The 27,538-nt window shown below is 39.4% G+C and overlaps 1 protein-coding gene across 1 annotated transcript in view; it reads left to right on the top strand.

The window, feature by feature from the left end:
• The window catches only part of Unc80 (unc-80 homolog, NALCN channel complex subunit), a 181,328-nt gene that overhangs the window by 60,425 nt on the left and 93,365 nt on the right, over positions 1 to 27,538 (top strand). Inside the window, exons 22-24 of the mRNA XM_051154166.1 lie at positions 1,460 to 1,632; positions 18,341 to 18,553; positions 24,998 to 25,133. Coding sequence (XP_051010123.1) covers positions 1,460 to 1,632; positions 18,341 to 18,553; positions 24,998 to 25,133 — 522 coding nt within the window. The remainder of the gene's footprint in view (positions 1 to 1,459; positions 1,633 to 18,340; positions 18,554 to 24,997; positions 25,134 to 27,538) is intronic.

The raw sequence follows: 27,538 nt of genomic DNA, 5'->3' as shown, positions 1-27,538 counted from the left end.
TCCGTGAACGTTTCCCAATCTCATTACAAAAGCACCATCAAGGTTTACCAAAAAATTATCTCCTTTCTATCTTTATAATTATATAAAAATATGTGTCACCTGGTTCATTGGGAAGTGTTCTTCATAAAGGCATGGTGGTTTTTATGCATATAACATCGTAAAATCATCCTGTCCTTTTAACTGTCTCTTTTGGAATTTAGCAGAGACATCAAGTTTTTAGTCTAAGGTTTCAAGTGTCTTCCAGGCTGGAAGTTTTGATCCATTGTGGAGAACTTTTCTGATATATGATGATTTAGATTTGATCCTTAGTACCAAAGAAGAAGATGGGGGACACTCTCTAGATGTCTTCCTAACAACCAGGTCTTTGCCAGCTTCACAGTTTCAGTTTGTTCACACTCTATCCATGTCCTGTGGAGTTTCAGAGACAGTCTCTCTAGGGTTCAGAACCAACAGCATCCTAATGACAATGTTTGTGTGTTTGGTTATTGAGAATGAAGCTAATGTGTGTCCTGAGCCACATGCCATGCTGCTTCAGTGTTCCCTGGGAGGTGCTGTGGCCATATCTCATAGTTCTTTTTTATATATACATTTATATTATTAGACACATGTAAAATAAACTACATACAGCAAGAAGAACCACAGAAAACCAGGAATTATATTAATGTTATATTCATAGTGGTTTTTGGCTATTTGTATTTAACAACCTTGAAGAAAACATCTTTCCTATCTTGTTGAGTCTAAAATTCTGAATGTAAATTGGTATCTATCATATCTCATCATTATCAGCTTAAAACATCTATTTAGACCTGGAAACATCTTAACTTCGAAACAACTAAGCTTGATTGTAAAGCTAAACTATCTGGTCTCCAACTCTATCAGAGACTTGAAAAGGAATAAAATTAATTGCCTGAGTAAACAGGAAGTGCTCAAACCAAGTGACTCGACTGTACTTAAACTCAATATAAGTCTTGTAGATTATAGAGTTATAAGAGTCAGATATTTGTTGTTTAAAAGTCAGGTGGGCTGTGGCATTTCATTACAACTGTCCTAATTGATGAAGGTACTTTATTTTCCCATTTATAGAGTATTCTTCATGGGAGAGATAAAAATATGGTCATTTCCTTTGATTTCCTTGCATGGTCTTCTTCAATTAAAAGGCCAAAATGTATACTCTCATTCACCCTTATTTCAAATATGCAATCTCCGTCACCATATTAGAGATGCAGCAGCAAATGTAGACCATGCATTGAAGTTGTTGGGTGAAAATACTGAATGTTTATGTGCCACATATCACCAATTAATTCAAGTTTAAAATGTGTTCATAGCAAAAGTACAGGGGAAGGGGAAAGAGCGGGAAAGAGTTTTCAGGCTTAACTACAGAAAACCTACTGGCATGTCTCTGAAACTTTCTCATGATCCATTTAACTTTCTTCCTTTCACAATGGTACAACCCCTACAGGTTGCCACAGTTTTGATGACCACCTTTCTCCCAACCAAGATGGTGGAAAAAGCAAAAATGTAGTGAATCTGGGAGCAATCCGCCAAGGCATGAAACGTTTTCAATTTCTGCTAAACTGCTGTGAGCCAGGGACAATTCCTGACGCATCCATTCTAGCTGCTGCGTTGGACCTAGTAAGTTACAGAATTTTCCTACCCTTATTCATGTTCATGTCGACAATGGAGGAAAACGTGAATTCCAGTCCCAATCCTAATGATGGGTTCATATTTGTTTAGATTTTTATCAGAATTATTATCAAATAAGAGGAAAGATGATAAGATAGAGAAGTAAATAAAAGGGGAAACTATTAATAAATAACTGTGTGTAATGGTGCAATTATTAGTATATGAAAGCATTATAACCTCAGGATGTCTGAGCTGGAAGTTTGGCCAGACATTTTTTAGCCCAACAACTGTAAAATGAGAGTTAATGCTACTATGGAATCTTCTTTCCAGGGCTGGTGTAAGGCTTAAATGAGACGCTAAATAAAAAGCCCTACCACAGTGCCTGAAATATATTAACACTCAGTATAGTAGTCTTATTTTTCATATATTAGTTCTTGGGGATGTTTGTTTTTGAGACAGGGTCTTAATGTTATCTCTGGCTAGCCTAGAATTCTTTATGTAGACCAAGCTGGCCTCAAATTCAGACATTTGCCTCTGCCTTCCCAAGTACTGGGGTTAAAGTTGTGTATCACTTACAAATTCCTCACCATGGAATGAAATAACTTAATTCACTTTTGACTCACTTAAGAGATGTCCATTGACATCTTCCTCTGTGCCAGGCACAGTACTAGCAACTGCAAAGGTAGAAAACTTGGGCATTCTGTATCTAGTCATCTATGCTCCAGTTGTCTCAGTGAGTGCCACACCCTATGGCTGATTGATGATCTACAGCTATAACATGCCTAGTGTATCTCCATAGGAAAGTCCTCAAACCAGGAAGACCAACTTATTATAGCCCAGTGGGAGAAAGCAAACAAAGAGTAGACTGGAGCCCAGGCCTGGCTTCTGTCTTCAGAGAATCTGTATTTTATACTCACTTATGTCGACTCCTCTTAATAAAAAGATGTGGAGCCTCTGTAAGAATTTCAGAAGCTTGACAGCTCAGGTGACTTTGCTCAAGGTCATATGCTAATTGGTGCTAAAACTGGGATCAGAACAGAATCTTCTAATTCCATATAGGACTATTATAGAAACACCATATGCTTTCTCTGTCAAACAATTATTTAAATAAATCAAAATTAGTTTCAGGATGCATTGAAAAATATATGTATATGGCCTCCTATAATCAAGTAACTTGTGAATACCTTTTTAATGATTCAAAAACATTTAATTATTTAAAGGTATTTCTTATCATAGGAATACATGATAAATTCATAATAGGAAAACAAAATATCTTCAATTTTGAGCGCTCACACCACAGTCATTCTCCAAACCAGTGATTCTTGACATTTGGCAACACTGATTCTTTTAGATTTGGATAAAAATTGTGAAAATTCTCTCAAGAAAACCACATTTATAGACAAAAATTAGCACATATATCAGAAAATTAATGGATTTCCCACAGAGCTCATCTATAAAAACTCAAGAACATTGCCTTGATAAATGTGTCACCACTGGCAAGGAGACTTATCAGGTAACTGGAATTACATCATTTCTATTCACTGATGAAATAAACCCAGAAGGAACCATTTCACCTTTGCTTCCCACGTGGGAACTTAGGGTTTATATTAGGTTATGGGGACCAGTCAGCAAAAGAACACAATGCAGGATGTGAAGAAAACTCTCACTGGAGCAAATTAGTGCTTGCTTCTGAGTCAAGGCGATTTTAATTACAATATTGAGGATCAATTTGGTATTTAAATTTCCAAGGCAGTGGAGTTTTACTTTCTCTCATTAAAGTGATTCCATACCTACCTGATTTCTAACTGTTGAACCCCTTAATTTCTAGAGAAATATGAGACAGGGATTTCAAGCCACAAATAGACTGTATGTAATGTGGACTGCACTAAACCACAATAAATCGACTTTTTTTTCCCCATGCCCCTAAATGTAAAGCTATGACTTAAGAGTTAGCAAATCACTGGGCTCTCATTCCCTCCTTTCCCTGAAGAACCTACTCTAGCAGTGTTTGTTCTTCTTAATCTCGTAAATTCCATGGTAACCTGTAGAAGAAGTAGAGTTGAGTGCATGTGAATGCAGTGTCTTAGCTTCCAAGCACAGAAGCATCTCCTGGGGCAAGTAGATGCCCTCTGATAGAATGGCCTGTGGGAGAAAAGACACTCAAAAATTACATATACTTGGCAAAGTGTGTGGCCCTGGAGCAGTGGGTGGGCGATATGAAAAGAGGTTTTCATAACCAGGAGTCTTTTATTCTAGTAAAGACCAAGTTCAGAAGCCTGAATCCCAGATGTCAGAGTCAGTAAGAATTTAAAGAAGCCAAAGAGTGGCCCATCTTTAAGCAATGAAGGTGACCCATTGATTTGAATAGAAGCCTCAGTATAAAGACAGTGGTAGAGGAGAGAGAGACGTGAGAAGAGGTTGATAAGGGCAAGTTTCATTCTACGAACAGTTTTTAAAGCACTTCCATGTTATCTTACTTGTTGGTATAAGAACAAAAGCATCAGGCCAGGATATGGTCCCCAAATGCTGGCACACTTGGACTTTACTAGTAAATGCTGACAGGCCAATGGAGAGAAAGTAACATGTAGGTGCATGTTTTGTGTTCTTAACATCGAAGTGGCATTTGGTGCCGGGTGTCATTAGTGCAGGTTTAACAGCTGGAATTTGTCAATATAGAACTAGGTTAGGAGTTCCTCAAGAATGCCCTTATGCTCACAGATTTCCCCTATGTATTTGGTTTCCCCCACCAACTAATCCATCTGCTTCTTATTTTGAATGAATTCCTGTTTAATATACCTCCGTATGCCCTCTAATGCGTTTGTAATTTTGCTCATGTATATGATATAGATATGAATATAAACACAAATATAGTGTAGGTAAGTTAATAGATATTACAGATATGGATAGACGATGAATATTAAGCTAGGTAGAGATAGATAACAGATACTGAATAGATTATAGATAGATGGATTAGATAGATAGATAGATAGATGGATGGATGGGTGATAGGTAGATGATAGATATGTGATAGATGATACATAAACACATAATATGTGCATGCATACACATATAGATACACAGATACATAAGCAGACAGAGGTAGGCATACAGAGCACAAGTGCAGAAATACAGATCAAGACATGGTTGTAAATTCGGCTTCTTTATCAAGTAGGACTTAAGGCCAAGAGTAAAACGTGGAGTGAGTTCAGAATTATAGTCCGTTTCCTCCCACTTCTCTTCTACTATTTTGTCCTGATGTTTTTAGGTACGGCTTAAATTTAATTTTGTATTAAAACATAGTTTTTGCTTTTCTTGCTTCATTGTTCATGCAATTTAAATGTGTGTGTTTTTTTTTTTACAAATTAACATTTTTCTTCTGAATCAGGAAGTACTAGTAGGTGAAGAAAATACTAGAAACTTGCATAGCCAAATTTAAGAAATGTGAAAGTTTGTTTGTTTTAAATAATATTACTACTACACTACAAGAGTGAAATTCAAGATCCCTGATTTAAGGCCAGCCCAGCTATTCCTCATGATCATTTTCTTTAGTACAAGTGTATCAAATACCACTGTAACTTTTTTAAAAGTTTACAAAAAGAATCCCTTTCACATAAGGTTATATGAGCTACCAATACAAAAGGAATAGGACGCAGCCTTGGCAAGCACGTGTTTACTGTCTTCACAGTCTGTTCTTACTTGCTCAGTGGAATCTTTAATGTGTATAGATGGTGACCTCTAGTTTGGGGGTGATTTATCTGCATGAATACAACTCACAATGATGCCAGTTGGCTTTATACCCAATTTCCATGAATTTTTAAAAATTTCCATGAATATTAACACATCTTTGGGACTATAGAACTCTATAGTCAGTGACCGGAGAAAATCTAATTCATGTTCAACTATTCGGCTTTATAAATAGGTAAAATTTAAGAAAAAAAGTATAAAAAAAAAAAAAGTCATATCCATGACAGACCTCACAGAATGGTCCATTCCTAGTGATTTTAAGAGTCTTACTGTCATATCCCACTCTCCACTCAACTGTGGAGAATATTCTGACCATTGGCTAGATCTGGGAAGGGGTTTAAAGTTTACCTCCTGTATTGTCCTTGGCTGGTGCCTTAGTTTGAGCGGGACCCCTGGGCCCAAATCTGCCTATTATAATGTTCTACTTGTAGATTTCTAGGACCCTCTGTATCCTTTTATTTTGCTATTCTCCCATGCATCTATCATTTAGAGTCCCAATAGGATGAGGGGTAGACCTGGTGGTACTCAGAGGAAGGACAGCAGGTAGCCAAGAAGAGACTTGATACCCTATGAGAATATATAGGGGGAGGTAATCTCCCTCAGGAACAGTCATAGGGGTGGGGAATAATGGGAAAATGGGGGGGGAGGAATGGGAGGATACAAGGGATGGGATAAACATTGAGATGTAACAAGAATAAATTAATAAAAAAAAGAATTTAAAAAAAATCACAAGATTGTAGTAACATTTAAAAAGTAAAGATCTATTTCTCACTCAAAAAAAAAAAAAAAAAAAAGAGTCTTACTGTCTTAATGTTGAGCCTGTGCCTACCAGAGTCAAGGCTTTGTTTTGTTCTTTTGTTTTGCTTTCTCTTACTTACCTGATTTTGAAGTTGGCTGACGTGAAGTCGTGCACTCCTTTTGGCTCAGTGCTGGGTTTTCTTCTGATGTGGTTGGTGCTACTACTACATTAATTCTCACTGTAGAATAGTTTCGTTAACTATAGCTCAAACTGTAAATTTGTTTTATTTTAGCAAGGTATTTCTATGTTTTTTCAGAATTTTGACATTTTTGGCATGTGAATGTCATTGCACATGGGCTTTGATTCAGAATAGTTTCCTAGGTATACAGAAGAATTCCATTCTGATTATCATTTTGCATTTGGTGTAAAACCTGAATTTTATAGTAGTTCTGGGAATTCTACATGGGCGCCAGTTGTGTAATGAAAGCTCACATTAGTCTGTATTCTTGCTTATGTTTTTTACTTGTTTGCATCATCATTTTTACCGGTCTGGTGCCCCACAGTGACTGACTTAGGACTTCAACATAAGTTTATGATGTTCTTACATACGTTGAATAATTCAGTTTGTATCGTTCTCCATCCCTTTACTGAAGAATCATTTGTCCTTTATGGATAATTTTAGAAGATTGTAGGTGAAGTATAGTGGTGCATACCTTTAATCCCAGCACTCATGAGGCAGAGGCAGAGGCAGGCAGATGCCATGTTGGTCTACACAGTAAGCTTAAGGACAACCAGAGCTATATAGTGAGATCTTGCCTCAGAAGAAAGAAAGAAAGAAAGAAAGAAAGAAGTAAGAAGAAAGAAAGAAAGAAAGAAAGAAAGAAAGAAAGAAAGAAAGAAAGAAAGAAAGGGAAAAAATCAACAAAACAACACACACACACACAAAAACAACCAAGCCCCCTCAAAAAAAGATTGTAGATGGTGTCAACTCTAGTTGATGCTTTGTTTACTAATTTGTTGCTTTTATTTTCTCATTTATGTGCTGTATTTTAATGAAGAGAATTTTTAAAATTAATTTAAGATCATTTAGTTCATCCACTTTTCCTTTATGGCTAACACATTTCCTTATCTTCACCATGCCCTCACTGTGTGTGCCACCGCAGATGGTGGTCACAAGATGACACTGGGCATTGGTCCTTTCCCTCCATTGCGTTTGGGTGAGGATCTGTTGCTCACAGGCTATCCTTGGCTAGCTGGCCTTCACGTTTCCAGTGATCTTTTTCACTGCCTCATGCCTCAGGAGCCCCAGGATTACAGATGAACTGTACCACACCTGATTCATGTACACTCTGGGATCCGAACTCAGGCCCACGGGCTTAAAATGTCCCCAAGGTTTAGCAAATTCTGTTGAGTATTTCTCCTTTTACCCGAATGTGTTCCCTCTGAGGTAGGCCTCACCAGAGGGGATTCAGGAGTCAACTGGAGCAGCTCTCTCAGCCAGGGTGTTTTAAAAATGTCCCTGTTTTCACCTCAACTGGAAGCTCCTTCCGTCAGAATTGTTACAAGCCGTAAGCTGACGTTTGCTTTCTGCTCTTTCACGACGTTATTTCATCCCTCTGTCTTTTTTTTTTTTAATTAATTTATTCTTGTTACATCTCAATGTTTATCCCATCCCTTGTATCCTCCCATTCTTCCCTCCCTCCCACATTCCCATTATTCCCCTCCTCTATGACTGTTCCGATTACCTCCCCCTGTATATGCTCATAGGGTATCAAGTCTCTTCTTGGCAACCTGCTGTCCTTCCTCTGAGTGCCACCAGGTCTCCCCCTCCAGGGACATGGTCAAATGTGAGGCACCAGAGTACGTGAGAAAGTCATCTCCGACTCTCCACTCAACTGTGGAGAATGTTCTGAGCATTGGCTAGATCTAGGTAGGGGTTTAAAGTTTACCGCTTGTATTGTCCTTGGCTGGTGCCTTAGTTTGAGCGGGACCTCTGGGCCCAAATCTGCCTATCATAATGTTCTACTTGTAGGTTTCTAGGACCCTCTGGATCCTTCTACTTTGCTATTCTCCCATGCTTCTCTCATTTAGAGTCCCAATAGGATGTCCTCCCCTCTGTCCCAGTTTCCTGGTAAGTGAAGGCTTTCGTGGGACGTGCCCCTTGGGCTAGTATGCAGATATAGTGAGTATATACCATTTGAGTCTTTCTGCTTCTGGGTTAACTCACTCATTATGATCATTTCTAGCTCAATCCATTTATCCACAAATTTCGGGAATTCCTTGTTTTTAATAGCTGAGTAGTATTCCATAGTGTATATGTACCACAGTTTCTTTATCCATTCTTCTACTAAGAGACACTTAGGCTGTTTCCATGTTCTGGCTATTATGAATAAGGCTGCTATGAACATGGTTGAGCAAATTTTCTTGTTGTGTGCTGGAGCATCTTCTGGGTATATTCCAAGGAGTGGAATAACTGGGTCTTGAGGAAGCCCTATTCCCATTTTTCTGAGGTAGCACCAGATAGATTTCCAAAGTGGCTGTACTAGTTTGCATTGCCACCAGCAATGAAGGAGTGTTCCTCTCTCCCCACATCCTCGCCAGCATGTGGTGTCGCTTGAATTTTTGATCTTAGCCATTCTGATGTCATCCCTCTGTCTTAATAGTTCTTTCCAAACACCTTTTTTAAATATCTTCTGGTTATTGTTGATAGTTTGCAGTTTCACTAAAAATGCTTCTGCCATATTTTTCTAGAGCAGTGATTCACAACCCTCCTAATGCTGCAACCCTTTAATACAGTTCCCCATGTTGTGGTGACCCCCAACCATATAATAATTTTCATTGCTGCTTCATAACTCTAATTTCATTACTGTTATGAATTATAATGTAAATAGCTGGTCTTTTTGACTGTCTGAAGTGATCCCTGTGAAAGAGTCATGTCACGACCCACAGGTTGAGAATTGCTGTTCTAGAATTTCGTGTGGGCTCTAAATCACGTACTTGACATGTTATAGCTATTCTGGAAAACACTCACGTGTTATCTCTTTGATAAAAGGCACCTCACATTCTTTTCTGATGTTTCCTTCTGGAAACTGCAGGTGGATGCTAGCTCTGATTTTATGGCCTGGCTTTGGCAGCCTCCTCTGTCTATTCCATTTCTTTGTCTCTTTCAATACTGTGTCCTAGAAACTGTTCAGATATCATATTCACTTCACTGTCTCTCTTTCAAGTGAGTCTGAGCCCACGATTCTTTCATTTAACTCGTTGATGTGCATTGCTGTTTTACCTGCACGTCTGTCTGGGCACTATGTGCACGTTTGGGGCCTGCAGAGGCCAGAGCAGCATCTTAGATTCCTTGGGACTGGAGTTACAGATGGTTGTGAGCTACAAATGTAGATTCTGGGAACTGAACCCAGGTCCTTTAGAGGGGAACCAGTTCTTTTAACTGTAGAGCTGTTTCTCCAGCCCTATTCCCACCATTCTTAATCAAGGACAAGGCTGCCCACCACAGGATAATTCATAATGTCTGGAAAATCTTAACTATTCACAACTTGGATATTATGAGCAGATACCGAAGATGCTAATAAATATCTCGCTCATCATATGCCACCTTCAAATCAGTGATGAACTGACCCAAATATTAATAACATTGGTGTTTTTAAAAATCCCTCAACTAATCTATGTTTTAGCCTGTCTTTTGGATTTTAAAGTTCAAGAGCATTGCTACATTTTTTTTTCATTTGTACAAGGTCAATTTTAAAACCAGAGATAGTAGTAGTACATTCCTATAACCACAGCATTCAGGATACATAGCCTGGGCTACCTAATGAGAACCTTAGCCCCAAACAAGCAAAGAGAATTAACTTCACATTGACGTGTGTAGCCTGACCACCCCCCCCCACACACACACACACACACCAGCTCGCGCCTAGGTATTTAACTTGTGAATCCAGAACCATCAAGGCAAATATTTGATAACTCATCCCACCTCTCCTCCATGACTGGGCTTTTTACTCTTCTTCTGCAGTCTTCCATATCACCTTAGAAATAAAAATCAAAACAAAATTAAAATTATAGGATGTCCTCCTCTCTGTGAGAGAAGCATGGGAGAATGGGGAAATAGAAGGATGCAGAGGGTCCTAGAAACCTACAAGAAGAACATTATGATGGGCAGATCTGGGCCCAGGGGTCCTGCTCAAACTATGGCACCAGCCAAGGACAATACATGCAGTAAATTTCAAACCCCTACTCAGATCCAGCCAATGGACAGGACATTCTCCACAGCTGAGTGGAGTGTGGGGTCTGACTTTCACACGAACTCTGGTGCTCATATTTGACCACGTCCCCTGGATGGGAAGGCCTGGCGGCACTCAGAGGAAGGATAGCAGGCTACCAAGAAGAGACCCTATGAGCATATACAGGGGAGAGGAGGTCCCCCTCAGTCACAGTCATTGGAGGGAGGAGAGAGGGGAATATGGAAGGGAGGGAGGAATGGGAGGATACAAGGGATGGGATAACAATTTAAATGTAATATGAATAAATTAATAAGATATATTTTTAAATAAAAAATAAATAAATAAAAATTTAAATTGTATCTGGCATTTGTAGGTGTTTTAAACTAAAGGAAGTCTGTCTTTCCACCCAGTTCAAAGAAGATGTCATTTGATTTTTTTTTTTTAAACACTGACCCAAAACACGCCCATGACTTGAGTAAAATCTGAAAATGACTAGGAATCCAGACCATGCGCTGAACAACTATGCATACCCCAGCCTTCCCCCAGTTACTGCTGAAGCAGACGGAGGCAGCTTGTCAGTTAACAAATCTGTTACTCAGTGTTCTCAGTCAGGGAGAAAATTCAGTACCAGCAGAAGAATAAACACTGTCTCAGAGGCATATGTGCCCTCTGGCAAAAAAAAAAAAAAAAGGTTCTAGCACATACTGAGACCCACAAAAACTGCTTATTCCCATTAGTTTTAAATAAACAGATACCTCACACCAGCAAGCACTTTGTATTTTATTGTAAGGCAATAAAAATTATGTGATCCCCCAGAGACCATCATAAAATATTTAGCCTTCAAAACATAGGTAATTCCTGTGCAGTGTTAGATGAATTTTCAGGATCTGCTGAGGTTTCTTCTCATATAACAAGCTAAGATACAGCCCCTGAGGGACAGGAATGTATTGCAATTAAACCCTCCAATTAACTGTTGTGTCCTGGTAAATATATTTCTAGGTCCCCGGGTAAAAGACAGCCCAGCTGTTTGGTTTCCTATCCCAATTCTCTGCTTCACCTTCACAAAGGAAACATTCAATATATATAACAATAATAAAATCCAGGGGAAATAGAAAAAAAAAACATCTGAGTGCATGAAGTTTTCTTAGCTACACAATGTTCAAGAAACTCAGACTGCACAGTGACAATATTGTGATGTTGTTGTGTGACTTTAACCTGACAACTCTGTAGCCATTACAGAGCACACCTTCCATCTCCTTATTAACCTTGATATTTGGAGGTTCTGATTCATATAACTTAGCTTAATGTGTTTTCTTTTCCACTTAAAATTATTCTTGCTTGTATTTGCAAGCTATGAAACTGTGGGATAGTGAAATAGAAAGTTGGCGCAGCTGTAGTGGCTGAAAGGTTGCCTAGGCAGACAGGTGAATAAAAAGGAGACATTTTTAATATATCTACTTCCATTTCAGAAATACTAGCAGCACACTCAATGGCAGGCAAGTACTCCCAGCTTTTGGGTGTTGTAACTTTAATTTTCCCCTTCCCATTTCTTCCTCTAGCTCTCTCCTGTCCCCTCCCTCCAACATCTCCCATATATCCTGTTCTCCTTAACTTACTGCTAATGTGAAAACTTCTTTTTCTTTAATAATTATTGATATATATTTACACACATAAATACATACATGCATATATGTGTATACATGTATATATGGACCCAGCACATTGTATTAATATATATATATACATGCATACATGTGTGTATACATGTGTATGTGTGTACCTATATACGTGTGGATATGTGTGTGTGTGCGTGTGCGTGCGCGTGCATGTGCGTGTGCATGTGCGTGTGTGTGTGAATACAATGTTCTGGGTCCATTTAACGTTGCTTTGTTTGGTATTAGATAATAAATTTGGACCTCATAAATGGGAAAGACTAATTCTCCCCTCCCTTTTCAGTCATTAGTTTCCTCATTCCCAGTAATATAGTTCTTCTAACAAGGACACACCCACTCCAAAAACTCATAACGTCCAATGCTGCTCGCTAAGCATGCAAATATATGAGCCCATGGGGCCATTTCTGTTCAAACCACACAAGGGGTAAGAGTTATCCTTATCTGTGGATGTAAGGATAAGTTTTAAAATGCAGTTAGGAATTATGCTGGTTTAATAAAGTGGCTCTCCACGGCCTCAGTAGCTCTGGGAAGCTGAGTAATAGGTTTCCAATACCACGCATAATTTCCCTTTGTTTGTCCAACTGGCCAGCTGTTGGTTATTGCCACGACATGAGAGTCACCTTTAGGAATATCTTGCCATGCTGGCCATTATTGGACTTCATGAGTATCGCAGTTGGATAGGACTTTTGGGTGTTTTCCCCATGGAAGCTTGGATAGAAATTTCTTGTGCTGTGAAAGCTAGAACTCAAGGAGGAGGCTTTCCAGTCAGATCCAGCTCGATTCTTCCGAATCCTATGTCCAAAGTGTATGGCCCCTTCAGCAACCCCTGGGAGGCATCCAAGGCTAAAAAACAGTGGGCAGTATTGTTTTGTATTGTTTTGTGTTTGAGGGCAGTGTCTCTTGGACTACCCTGACCAAACCTCTAAAGGAGGTTTCTCATGCCTGGTGCTTGGGTTTTTGTTAGTGTATGGTTCTTATGAAGAGCATTGTTATCCTAAATGCTTAACTTTGCTTCCTTCATCTGTGTGTATACATGCATATATATGTGCATACAATCTGGTTTTAGCTAAATATAAGATAATTCCTTAATTAATATAATTCCTTAATTAAAAAAATATATATGCCTTTGGAGTTATTTGTCCCTCCTCCCTCTATCTCTTCTATAGCTCTCCTCGATTCCATATTTTTCCCATTTCCGCCTGCATATCACCAGCATCCTGCTGTTTCCCTCTCTGTGCCACTCTTGACATTCATTACAATGGTGCCTTTGATACTTGGTGGGGCTGTTTCTTTTGTTTCATTTTTTGTTTTGTTTTGTTTTTGTTTTTTAAGCCATGCCGTGTTCACCTGATTCATCCCCCCCACTTTGACTTGCCTTTCTCTCTGATGTGAATTTAGCCTTCTCCGTTGTGCCTTACCCCATCTTTTGTTGATTCTGCAGATTGTACTGAACTGTATCAGTAGAGTGCCATTGGCTTTCCTCGCTGCCGAGGAAGAATTCTCTGTCCTGGGCGTTCTCTAGTCCTATCTCGCCAAAGCTTCACTTTCTGAACTGTAATTTAAGTAATACCTAAAAACACTCATCATGGCCACATCCATACCAGAATGCCTTAGATTTTGTTGCTCGCGTGTATTTATTCTCGCTGCTTAGCATCTTCTACTAGAATGCATCATAGTATCCTTAGCTTTGTGTCTTAGCGTCCCCCACAACGTCCTGCACAAAAATATTTGTAAGGCTGTGCTTGGTGGTGCACACCTATAGCCGCAGCTCTCAGGATGCAGAGGCCTTGTGTCTTAGTGAGGTCAAGCACAGCCTGGTCTACATAGAGAGTTCCAGGACAACCAGAGCTCTGTAGAGAGACGCTGTCTCAAAAAAAAAAAAAAAAAAAATGACGGGAGAGATATGCATACATAATGCTCAAGAAAGTGGCATAATTCGCACCCTCTTGAGCATAGAATTCTCCCATCTATTGGGGTCATAAGGATTTTTATAAAAGGCCAGTGTCTGCATCATTCTGAGCTATCAGTCCTTCACGTGAGCAGCGACAGCTCTCAGTGATGCTGGACTGTTCTTTAGTTTGTGTCAAACCCATTGGACTCAACCTTGTCCTTTTGTGCTGAGTTGTTTCATAAATGGAATATACCCTCAAATTGACCTAAATTGCAATTTCCAAACTTCAAATCAACAAAGTCAATAACTGTATGCTGATAGCATTTGGGATTTATCATGCTAAAATTTTTTTTAAGTAGAAAACTAAAATTTCTGCTCATCTAAAAACACTTCAAGCTTCTTATAGCTGCATGTATCTATTGCTCTTTCTTTCATAAGCCCACAGTTAGGGGTGGTGAAAAGACTCTGTACTCCATGTATTAAGTCTAAGTTAGGTTTTGCCATTAACCCTATGAGAGTCAAAGTTGGTTGTCAGTGCTCAGCCAGCAGCGTTCTTCTCCTCTACTGCCAGTAAGCATTGAGTTCACAGTGTTGTATAACGTGAATCTGTCACAGTCTGACAGGCAAGTTATAAATTTGCAGTGCTGGCCTTTTCCTCTTGCCTGGTGTTCATTTTCTAGAGACAGATGTCTCAGCCCTTTTTAGATGCAGCCAGGCATGTCTCACACGCTTAGTAAACTCTTATACAGGAAGACTGGATATTCAGACTGTGTGGCCTAGAAGCATAATCTCCATGCCTTTGATCCAGACTTCTGCCAGTGAAAATGGACTATCCCTATGGCCTGTTTCCAATCCTTGGCCTCCGTTCAGATTTTCATCACTTGTCACTCATGACTTATATTTTAATAGATTCTTAACACAGTGTTCGCCTAGGATTTTGTCTTTTCACCGATGTGAACTTTCTGTTTCCTGTCAATGAGGTTTGCAAAATTCAGCCCCTCTGTCTATATGTCTATAACTAGAATTTTTTAATAACTAGAATTTTTATGATGTATTACCATAATTATTTTTCTTTAAAAACATTTTAATTACATTTATAGAATTTATAGAATTCTTTTCTTGCTGTTTTTACGTTTTAAAATAAATGTAAGCTATATCCACTGAAGAGGCAGAATGACTATCAGAGAGTGGGGAAGATGGTCTGGCTACAAAGCTGCTGAGTATTCTCGGCATGGTCAACCACGGTCTTGTGTGCTTCTGGGGGCAGGGGAGTCCTTCCACCAGCTTCACGAAATAGTGCCAATAGACCTTCATTTAAGACATAGCATCAGGGAAATGCAAATCAAAACAACTCTGAGATTCCATCTTACACCCATCAGAATGGCTAAGATCAAAAACTCAAGCGACACCACATGCTGGCGAGGATGTGGGGAGAGAGGAACACTCCTTCATTGCTGGTGGGAATGCAAACTAGTACAGCCACTTTGGAAATCTATCTGGTGCTATTTCAGAAAACTGGGAATAGGGCTTCCTCAAGACCCAGCTATTCCACTCCTTGGAATATACACAGAAGATGCTCCAGCACACAACAAGAATCTTTGCTCAACCATGTTCATAGCAGCCTTATTCATAATAGCCAGAACATGGAAACAGCCTAAGTGTCCCTCAGTAGAAGAGTGGATAAAGAAACTGTGGTACATATACACAATGGAATACTACTCAGCTATTAAAAACAAGGAATTCCCGAAATTTGTGGATAAATGGATTGAGCTAGAAATGATCATAATGAGTGAGTTAACCCAGAAGCAGAAAGACTCAAATGGTATATACTCACTTATATCTGCATAATAGCCCAAGGGGCATGTCCCACGAAAGCCTTCACTTACCAGGAAACTGGGACAGAGGGGAAGGCATCCTATTGAGACTCTAAATGAGAGATGCATGCGAGAATAGCAAAATAAAAGGATACAGAGGGTCCTAGAAATCTACAAGTAGAACATTATGATAGGCAGATTTGGGCCCAGGGGTCCCGCTCAAACTAAGGCACCAGCCAAGGACAATACAGGAGGTAAACTTTAAACCCCTTCCCAGATCTAGCCAATGGTCAGAATATTCTCCACAGTTGAGTGGAGAGTGAGATATGACTTTCTCACGTACTATGGTGCCTCACATTTGACCATGTCCCCTGGAGGGGGAGACCTGGTGGCACTCAGAGAAAGGACAGCAGGTAGCCAAGAAGAGACTTGATACCCTATGAGAATATATAGGGGGAGGTAATCCCCCTCAGGAACAGTCATAGGGGAGGGGAATAATGGGGAAATGGGGGAGGGGAGGAATGGGAGGATACAAGGGATGGGATAAACATTGAGATGTAACAAGAATAAATTAATAAAAAAAATTTTTAAAAAAGACATAGACAAGAGAGTTGCAGTTTCCTTCAACCACTTAAATGGAGCATAAAAACAAAGATGATTTCTCAGTGCAGACAGTAGCTGGATCTTATAGGTGGAGAGTTGCCAGATGGAGACAGGATGTGAAGGCTGCAGGTCGTGGGAACTGCATATCTGGAAAGATAAGAGAGCTCCTATTTGGAAAATGGATACTTGTTTGATTCACTTATATTTCACAGCACTTGAGATGGGAATAGACTGAGAGGGGAACCAAGTCACAAAGGTTTAGCATCCTTTTTCATTATATGGAACTGTAATACGTTTGTGCTTTTAAAAATATTACATTTATTAATATTTTATCCTTAAATAAGTTCTACCTACATCCTCAAAATCCCCTATAGTTAAGGTCTCTGAATATAAATTAAGACACTATAAATGCAGTGAGATGAGCCTAGCATGGATGTGGACATGGAGGAACATTGGGTTGGGTGCTGTGTGTTCCTTTTCACAGTCCGTGGTCATGTGGAAAACATGGTTTAATTTTCTTAAGAGCCTTAAACTTAGGGTATTATTTCCTGACTATAGCATCAAGTATATATTATAATTCATAAAAATCAGCACTGCCATAAACCTTTATGTATTAATATCTATTTAACATTATAGAATGAATTCTTTAGAATTCTGTTGCTTAAAATGGAGGAATTTTTTTTCAACCTGAAAATTTATTATCAGTGATAGTGTCGACTTACTAATTAACCCAGACATGATGGTGGTGTTGTAACGTAAAATTAAAAAACTTGGCAGAAATAAAAATACAAGGTGACACTGATAAACACCTTCTTCTCCTCTTCCTCCTCTTCCTCTTTTTCTTCTTCTTCCACCATCTTTCCCTCCTACCTTCCTCTTGTACATGCTTGTTAGCTTTTAAAGCGATCAGCAGAGTAACTCACTTCTCCAGCTCTGGGTATCAAAGCTCCCACTTAAAAGTACTATGCTTTTACTTTTCCTTGGGGGGGGGGGGGTTGGCGAGTTCTGTTTCTTATTTATCAATTAGTAATTTCCTCCTTTTTTCAAATATTTTCAACTAAAAGTATGCTTATCATACAGAATTTGGTCTGTTATGCAGGAAAAAGATTAATTCAAGAAAACCTTAGCTAAGTGTGGTGATGCAAGCCTGTAATCCCAGCACTTTGGAGGCAGAGGCAGGCGGACCTCTCTGAGTTCAAGGCCAGCCTGGTCTACAAAGTAAGTCCCAGGACAGCCAAGTGTACACAGAGAAACCCTGTCTCAAAACAAAACAAAACAAAAAATAAAGGCTTTCTCTTCCTTTTTCTAATGTTCAAAGTGTACAAAACAACAGCTCACTTCCTGAAACATGGGCATAGTCTTTGGTAGTGTACCAGTGTAGAGCAATATGACAAAACCATGGATTGCATTCTGAGAATGGAGTATTTGTTTACTCGTGTTAAGATTTTAGGGTATTTTTTATCTTTTTAAAGCTTATTTAAAAGCCGTTGAAAGCTCATTTACATGTACACTCAAGTCCTAATTGCCCTTTTCTGGTTTGTTATCATTTTATTTTATTTTATTGTTCTATTATAATTTTCTAGATATCTATTCATGTTCTAAACAAGAACGAGAGAAAAAAAGGGTGGAGATTTGGGTGAGCGGGGAGTTAAAGAAGATCTGAGAGGAACTCGGGGAGGGAGAATCGTGATCCAGATATATTGTATAGAAAAAAAACTATTTTCAATAAAAAATAACTCAAATATATATAATGAAAGCATGTAATCAGTTGTGAACTGAGAAGGTAAAAGTGGCCTGAGCTCTCTAAGGACACCTAACTAACTCCCCAAGGTCCGCAGTGCCTTTGAGATTCCATTTCCAGATTTCCCTGTGCTGTGCTCATGCCATCCTAAGAAATGTGGCCAAGCAAGATCAAAACAACCTGGCTGACGTATGGTGAGAAACTCCGTCATCCCACCTCAGTGCTTCTTAAAGAAACTCTGTATTAATCCTACGTTGTTCTTCCCTTTACCTCATCTCAGGAGGCCCCTGTGGTGGCCAGAGCAGCTCTGTTTCTGGAATGTGCCCGCTTTGTCCACCGGTGCAACCGTGGCAATTGGCCAGAGTGGATGAAAGGTCACCATGTGAACATCACCAAGAAAGGCCTTTCCCGAGGCAGGTCTCCCATCGTGGGCAACAAGCGGAACCAGAAGCTGCAGTGGAATGCTGCCAAGCTCTTCTACCAATGGGGAGATGTGAGCACTTGTCCTTTTTCTGTAAAACATGGGGCATTTGAGTGAAGTGAAGTTTCCCTTAATGAATTTGTTTTTTAGACATTTATTATTATATTTGTTACATTATTATTTATTATTATATCTCTGATATATTCCAGGCACCAGATGAGCTCCTTGGGAGAAAAGTAATCATTTAATTCCCCCCAACAAATCTATAAGGCTAAATATTACTGTTTGGTTTTATAGTTAAAGACATTGAGGTTTATACAGTAGTGTACAAGAGTGCATACAGTTAATTAACCAGTATCAGTCTCCCACGTTGGATTCCAAAGCCTTGCTTTTAATTTCTGAGCTCAGGAATCATGTTTGTGGTCAAATTATTGTTATCATTATAAGCACATTTCTTTTTTTCTTTTTAAAACTTTAACATTTTTTATTCTTTGGCAATTTAATGTATGTACATACTATTTTTAGACATCTTCACCTCCTACCCATTATCTCTCACCCCTCTTGTCCCCACTGACACTCTTTTTTTTTTAAATCATTTTTAATTAATTTATATTTTATTCTCTTTACATCTCAATCATAGCCCCATCCTTACTCTCCTCTCAGTCCGACTCTCCCTCCCTCTTCTCCTTTCTCCCTCAGAATATGGGAGCCCCCCCCCACCCACCCCAGCACATCAAGTCACATCAGGACTGAGTAGATCCTCTTCCTTGGTGGCCTGGCAAGGCAACCCTACAAAGGTAGCTTGATCTAAAAGCAGGCAACAGTCCCCACTCCCTTTACTAGTGGATCCACATGAAGACCAAGATGCTCATCAGGTACATCTGTGTAAAGGGCCTAAGTCCAGTCCAGTCCTTGGTTGGTGCTTCAGTCTCCACAAGCCCCCCTGGGCCCAGGTTAGTTGGCTCTGTTGGTCTTCTTGTGAAGTTCCTGTCTCCTCGACGTCCTTCAGCCCACCCCACCCCGCCACTCTTCCACAAGGCTCCCTGAATTCCACCCAATGTTGGACTGTGAGTCTTAGCATCTGTTTGGATATGCTTCTGGGTGGGGCCTCTCAGAGGACAGCTATGCTAGGCTCCCATCTGCATGTATAGCAAGGTGTCATTAATAGTGTGAGGGGTTGGCTTTCTTGCATGGTGTAGGTCTCAGGTTGGAGCAGACATAGGTTGGACATTCCCTCAACCTCTGCTCTGTCTTTATCCCTGCACATCTTGTAGGAAGGGCAAATTTGAGGTTGAACTTTTGTGAGTGGGTTGATGTTCGCCTCTGTCCACTAAGAGGCCTGTCTAGTTACAGGGTGACCTCTTCAGTACCCGCGACCCCCACTACTAGGAGCCTCAGAATGCTTAAAGCTACTGTTATAATTCCTTCAATGACTCTACCAAGTGCATGAACTAATGTCACTAATTTAGGATTTTCTGCGTCTAGTCTTCCTTCATCTCATTTGCATAGCAATTCAGAAGACATACAAGATTGTGTGGTGCCTGTCTGTAAACATGAATGTATTAATCTTTCTCTCTTTTACTGAATTTTCTTTTGTCTTATATAACCATCCTATGTAAAAAAAAAAACTATGTGAGGTGCATTTCATAAATATCAGACTGTGTTCTTTATTAATGCTAGCACTCTTATCAGTACAGCCTTTTTGAGGGTTCTGATGCACAGTTTATATGAGGGAAAACCTTCTTCCTGTGTATCATCTGGTCTTTAAAAAACAGTGAGTTGATTTTTGAGTCACATAACTCCACTTAATTTTCCTACATTCTGTAAGCAATAGAAACATTACCCTAAATGTGTTTGATGAATAACTATGGTTAAAAAAAAAAGAAAAAAGAAAAGAAATCTTAAAGACACATGTCATACTGAACAAAACAGGATTGGTGGAGGAAGCATACCTGAGGTGGGAGTGGGGACGGCAGCTCTCTCTTAACAATCTTCATGACAGGGCCCTCTAAATGTCTGTAAGACATGTTTCCAGGATGGTTGTGCTATTTTAATACAGTGTTGAAGGTAGAAATATGAATATGAGATTCTAGGAAAGATAGGACTGATAATTGGAGGGGGCTGGCCATGAACCTCTCCCTGGGACTCAATGCCTAGTCTATGCACGAGTTTATCCTGAATGGCCTCTCCTCTGGTTAGGACCAAGCTATAACCCAAGCACTTTCCCTAAACATAGTTGCAAATCCCAGCCTATCTCTTTCATATTTAGTTTTCTTGTTATTAAGATATTGAATAGTGTTTCTCAGTTACTTGGCCTCACAATTGTGCTGAAATCAGGGGTGATATTTTTCTGTGAGACTGCATTTGTGATTGTCAAAGTAAAATCATCACACTGGAAATTCATATCCCTGCATGGAAGTGAGCAGGACAAGGGGTTTTCTTACCCTGACACCCTTTATTTTCTACCCCAAACTATATCAAAGCCATTCAGCGCCCCTGCTGGTAAAATGTGTTCTCATTTTCAAAAGCCCAGGTACTTTTGGAAAGTCTGCTCCCCAATATAATGGAAGCGTATAGTGTTTTTGTTCAGCCTTTTAACTTTTTTGAGTTAAAAGGTAAAGTGTTTAGCTCCTGTATTTCTCCCCTGGCAATAGGCTATAAATAACAAACACAGATGGACCTTTCTCTGATAATAACATTAAAAGGACATAAGAATACATTTGGAGACTTCTTGTAAGACGTTGTAAGTTATAAACACATCCACCAGATGTGCATCGAGCCTTTCTGAGAAAGGTGCCTTCAGGCCTTGTTTTGATATAGTGACAAAGGAGTATATATAATACCAACTCCATCTGGGTCTTCAATATGATTAATAATCAGTCCTATGATCAAGTGAGGTGTTTTATATAATACGCCCCAAGATGATCCACCTCTTTATGCTTTCCTGTGTGTAGGAGACAGACAGACTGTAGGAGGTCTCAATCAATCTGTTATTCCATCTATTAATTTGTAACATAGAGATGTATGCATCACTGGTATTTTTGAAAGCCTGAAACATAAACAGAGCAATTTATTAAGAGTATATAGCAAATATAGCTGAAATCAGGCATATATATAGTGAGATTAACAATTTTCCAATTACAGGGAAAATTGCATTTCAATGTTTCAACAATGCGTGGGCCACCATTTAAAAATCTTCCAATAATAATAATTCTTGTACTATAATCATGTCGATGTTGTTCCAACACTAATATTTCTGCGTGCTTCGTTAGCTTTATATAATTAAAACCATGACAACTTGCATTTATCTTATTTTAACTGACGCAGTCAGTAACAGAAGCATATCTCATTACCAAGCTTACAAAGCTGCCCCATATCCCTCTTCCCACCCCCTTTGCCAGAAGTACGAAACGCTCCCACACCGATGAGTCTCAAGCTCACTGGCACATAGCTTTTTTTTTTTTTTATGGTACCCCTTATTTTCCATGTAAAGCAGTTTTAAAGGCCTTTTTAGTAACAGCATTCACCATTTCCAGTCCCCTGGTGGTGAAATGCATACGTACATACTACACTCGCATACTCTCTATATAAATATATAATACATTTAGATGATTATTTTCCATTTTCTCTCATTCTCACAACCACACTTTACAATCTGTCTTGCACACTGCCTGTAAGATCATCTCCATGGGACATAATCTATCCAAAATGGAATGTTCATACTGTTCTCTCTGCCTCCAGCTTTGGCTCTTCTGATTCATTCTATAACCTACCGGTTTTTTGGTTAGGAAAAAAGGACTTTAATGCCTCCCTTTCCCTGAGTGATGGTCCAAATTGCTTACGTTGAAATCATTGTCCAACTTTTGCTCAACTAATTTCTAAGATTATGAGTGATGAAAATGAATTAGCTCATACGCATGAAGCATATTTAGCATAAGCCTTTATACTATAAATTTACTTTATAAATTTATATATATTATATTGTTTTATATATTTTTTTAATTACACGTTAGCTTTCAACACTTAATGTTATAATTATGTTATATAATTAATAGTATATAAACGTATAAATTTATATAAGTAGTAGACTTATATTAATGTTAATAGCAAGCTTCATGTGTTTTCACTACCTTCCTGAGCAGGCAGCACAATGTCCCTCCAATGGGTCGTTAGACTTCCAAGTCCTAAAGTACCTTTCCAGCCTGCCTGCACATTTTCCTCATTAAAAAAAAAAGTTATTCTTCAATGATTCCTGGTGAGTCCCTCAACGACTGGATACTTGCAAAATCACAGAAACTTTTAGTTCCTTCAAGTGAACCTCTTTCTGCATTTTCACTCAGCCAACACATTAGCCAGCCCCTCTAAGTCTGTAGCAATGAGATACCTGGGTCTCTGAACTGTGTTTGATGTTTATCTTCTGAACCAGTGAATGCGCCATCTCAGCATATTTTTATGTCCCCAGTAGACTCCATGTGTAGACAAGGAAAAGATAGGAGGCAGGCATGCTCAAATCCAGTCCACAGCCTTCAGCTCATCTCTTAACGTCTATAACTTTCCTGTTGACCAGTGATCTTCCTGTAAGTGCATTCATATTTCATAAAGCACATGCATACAAGGCACCACTATATCTGAACAGTATATGTATATTCGTGTCTCATTCAATACCTTACAAGTTATCTCACTTTATAAATATTTCGTGAATGAGGAACGAAAGGAATTACATCTCCTTAAGATATGCCCCCAGCCTCTAATGAAAGATAGGACTTTAAATTGTTATTTAGACATTAGCATTACATTAGGCAAGTTCAGGGTTTGATTTTTTTTTTAATAAACTGGATGTTTAATTTGAATAATTTCATTGCAATATCAAAGAAAAGTTAATATTAAAAAGTCACTTCCTCTGAGTCTCGCCATTCAGATGGCTACCTCCACTCCAAATTCATCATGCCTCGTCCTCAGAACAAGGTCTTTGTCTTATGTGGTGCTGCTTATGGCCTTCTTTATTTATTTAAGACTTTAGAGGTTAGCAAGTAAAACCGGGTGATATTGTGATAGCTTTTATTGGTATTTCCTAGCCAGGATTTTTGTTTCCTGGTTTGCAATTTGTCATCTAATCCAAGATCTTACAAAGACCTTCCTATTTCCAGAAATTTAACACATTCAGAACAGTTGTGTTATTGAAAGCATTCTGGATGCACTTTGCATGTCTGTTCATTGGTACAAGTTGGTTTCCAGTAGCGAGTCTAATTCCTTACATGCTGAGAACTTTGCAACTTGCTAAATATTTCATAAGCTTGATACAGGAAGAAAGAAGAAAGTGAGTTGGGATTTGTTTTTATTAATGTACAGAGTACAAGACTATCAAACCAGGAATCTGTGTTCATTTTAGCTGTATCCTTGAGACTCCTTCCTAAGTCTCTCATTCATTGTTGTGTATTCTGCATCATTTGGATACAACAGGAACTGGATAGAGATAGTGTATTCACCTCTTGATAAACTGTGGAACAAAGTGTCTTGATTCAGGAGAGCAGATAGCAAGAGCTTGGTTGTGTGTGTGCCATGTAAGAGTCAATATTGTCAGTGTGCCAAGTTACTAAATGTCCCACTTCTACTGTGGGTTTTAGAAGCTCTCCCAGAAGGGCACTTAACATTTCTTATTAACTTACTGTCATGGGATGGGTAAAGGTCTATAAACACCAATAAGTGCATACAATGGTATTATAAACAAAAAACAAAAACCACAGGAGTGGAATTCTTGCCAACTTCCAAACTCATTAGCATGCATTGACACTCTTGTAAGATAGTGTAATCAGACACACTCTGAGGAGTGATGCTGTCTTTTTTTTTCTGCCCTAAAATCTCCTATTTTTTAAAAAATACTGCATGTAGGATGGGGAGATTGCTCAGTTGGTGAGAATGTTTGAGCATGGGTACCTGAGTCTGAATCCTTAGTACCCACAAAAAAAAATGTCCAGTGTGTCCACTCCTACCAGTAACACCAGCACTATGGGGGATAGACACAGGAGTCTTGCTGGGGCTTGATGAACACCAACCTAGCTCACTGAGAAAGCCTGTCTCAAAGGAATAAAGTGGAGAAAAATGGAACAGAACACCCAATGTTGTCCTCTGGACTCCACACTTGCATAAATGCGCATACCTGCATACTTACCACATAGTCGGGGACAGGGAATGCAAACAATTCTGGCTTGCTTCTATACATCAGATCTACAAAATGAACGAATTTCAGATAAATGTAGACATTTGATTAATAAAAGTGTTTGCATGTGCATATCAAAGTATCCATTCCATTTTTTCCCAATCTTTAGACCAAATGACTCTAGAGACAGCAGTGTCCTTTCCATGTCTAGATCCCTGCATTAAAGAAGATGATGGTGACAGCACGTGGAATACAGAAGAGGGGCATGTGGGAAATCATGCCCGTTCTTTGGCTGATTGTGTGCTGTCTTAGAGTCTGACATCCTTCGTGGTGTCTCATTCTTTCCTTGTCCACTGTAGGCAATTGGCATCCGACTGAACGAGCTCTGCCATGGTGAGAGCGAGAGCCCTGCTAACCTGCTTGGCCTTATTTATGATGAGGAGACCAAGAGAAGACTGCGGAAGGAGGATGAGGAGGAAGACTTTTTAGATGACAGTAAGGAGACTCCCTTTACTACAAGAGGCCCTGCTTGTAAGAGACTCTGCTATAGGGACACTGAATACTCTTCCTCGCTCATATGCTCTCCATCTCCCTATATCTCCTGCATACCATTGCCCTTATCCTCGTGTGGATGCAAAGCATGTACATAAGACCAAAGAGGGTCGGAGTCGGGGTTGAGAGGAGGCAGATGGCAAAGCACTGCAGGCCATATGAAAGGGACATTACCTTTTAGCCTCTGAGTCTTGCTGATACACCTTGATTCATACTAAGCCTCTGAGAGCGGAAGCACTTGTAAAAGTCTGCTTTCTGAGAAGGCTTTTCTTTTCTTTTATCTTCTTTTCCTTTCTCTTTCCTTCCTTCCTAACTTCCTTCCTTCTTCTTCTCCACCTCAAGACTTTATGTTGTTATCACATTGGGAAACAAAAGCATCACGCAAAATGGAATTTAATAAGAAATGCTTTCCTGGGGATGGGAAAATTATTCAGTTGGTAAATTGCTTCTTGCGCAAGCGTTAGGACCTGAGTTTAGATTCTCAAGAGCTCCCTTTAAAAGATGGACACAGTTGTGGGAGCCTGTAACCTTAGCATTGTGAGACAGACTGGGAAGTCCTCAGAACTCATTGGCCAGCTGGTCCCACTGAATGGGTGAGCTTCAGAGTCACTGAAAGAGCCTGTATGAGAACAAAACCCCTTAAAGGTGGGAAGCATTTGGAAGAAGACTCCTGGCATCGATCTCCGACCTCCACATTCATGCACATATATGCATGTCCACATGCACATGTGCACACATCTATAATAGCAAGTTTATACACTGAAACACACACACACAAGAAATGCATTCCAAAGAACTAAAATATTGGTTTAATCAGAGCATATTACAGTATTAATAAGAAATTCAAAATTTGCTTAAATGGTGACTGTCCTGTGCTTTATCTATTAGAGTTGTCATAGAATGAGAAACAAGAAAACTTCTGATAGATCCTCCTGAGAGTCATGTTATACATGTGTGTGCTCTGCACCACACAAGCCTTAGGGAGGGTGCAAAGAGGTGTATTTTGTTGAGTGTAAATTCCAGTTAGGGGTGTAGAATCAACATCTTTCCACAATGGAAGGAGCAACATTTTTTTTCCATTAAGCCTTTCCTCTTCATTTGCAACTCAAGTTCTCTGCTTGTGTCTCACGGGTTATTCTTGGTTAATTCATACCAAATCTGCCATATCACGTTTCATAAAGTATAAAATGATGGCTAGATGATAACATTGGAAAAAAATTAAACAGTGATCAAAGAAAATTCTCACTGTGTTCCTTTCCTCTTCTGCACCAAGAATTTAGTATTTTCTCCCCCATTATTTTGCTCCCTTTTTATACCTTATGAAATCCTAGCAGATCTTAATATCTCTGATGATACCATACTGAATTTCTACACGAGTGTATCAGCCGAATGATAAGAGTGGATTCTGAGCCGGGTGGGGTGGCACACGCCTTTAATCCCAACACTCGGGAGGCAGAGGGAGGCAGATCGCTGTGAGTTCGAGGCCAGCCTGGTCTACAAAGTGAGTCCAGGATGGCCAAGGCTATGCAGAGAAACTCTGTCTCGAAAAACCAAAAAAAAAAAAAAAAAAAAAAAAAAAAAAAAAAAGAGTGGATTCTGAAGAAAACCTAGCTTGTTTGTTTGTTTTGTTTTTTTTTTTTTAAATAATTTGCACTCATAGGTTAAATGCTAGAATGTTAGATAGTAACTGTCTAGCGGTCACGTAACCTGGGGAAAGCTTGCTATGAATGGCAGCCAACAAGAGACATACTTTGGAAGCTACTCAGAGGCCCTTCAGTGCTCAGGGAGCAGAAGCATTGAATGAGTACACCCCATAGGCTGCAGGGCACTATCTACACTAAACCACAAAGGCTCCATTCAGTCCTATGTTACGTCTGTTTCGTCAGCATTTAGTTTGGCCTCTGTAGACCTCCACCTTTGCTCACTGTGACGGACTCTTTCAGATAATAACCAGGAGAGAGCTTTTGAAATTTTGTTCATCTAGGTAACGTTCGCAGCTCTGTTTTCTCTATGGGAACGTAAGAGGGATGTGTGTGATTATCCACCGGTTGTGCAGTTGTTATGTGTGATTTAGCTAATCTTGCATTCCAACGCTAAATTTAAAGTGAGCACATGTCCGTTTGGAAATTCCACAGAAGCTTGTCTCCTTCAATTTAAGCGAGAGGCAGTTTTTCCAGTCACGTTTTAACTATGGAGAAAAAGCAACGGCTCTCAGGAGGGAAAAATAGGCCAGATGTCCTCAGAAGACTAATCTCCCTTCTGTGTCAAAAAAACATGTATGCTATTCAGTTAACAACTCTCATTATGCCCTGGAGACACTCTCTGGGGATATTTTCTTAAATTATTGA

Source organism: Acomys russatus, chromosome 12, assembly GCF_903995435.1.
Source record: "Acomys russatus chromosome 12, mAcoRus1.1, whole genome shotgun sequence".
NCBI classification, from domain to species: Eukaryota; Metazoa; Chordata; class Mammalia; order Rodentia; family Muridae; genus Acomys; species Acomys russatus.
This window is presented reverse-complemented; position numbering and strand designations above follow the sequence as displayed.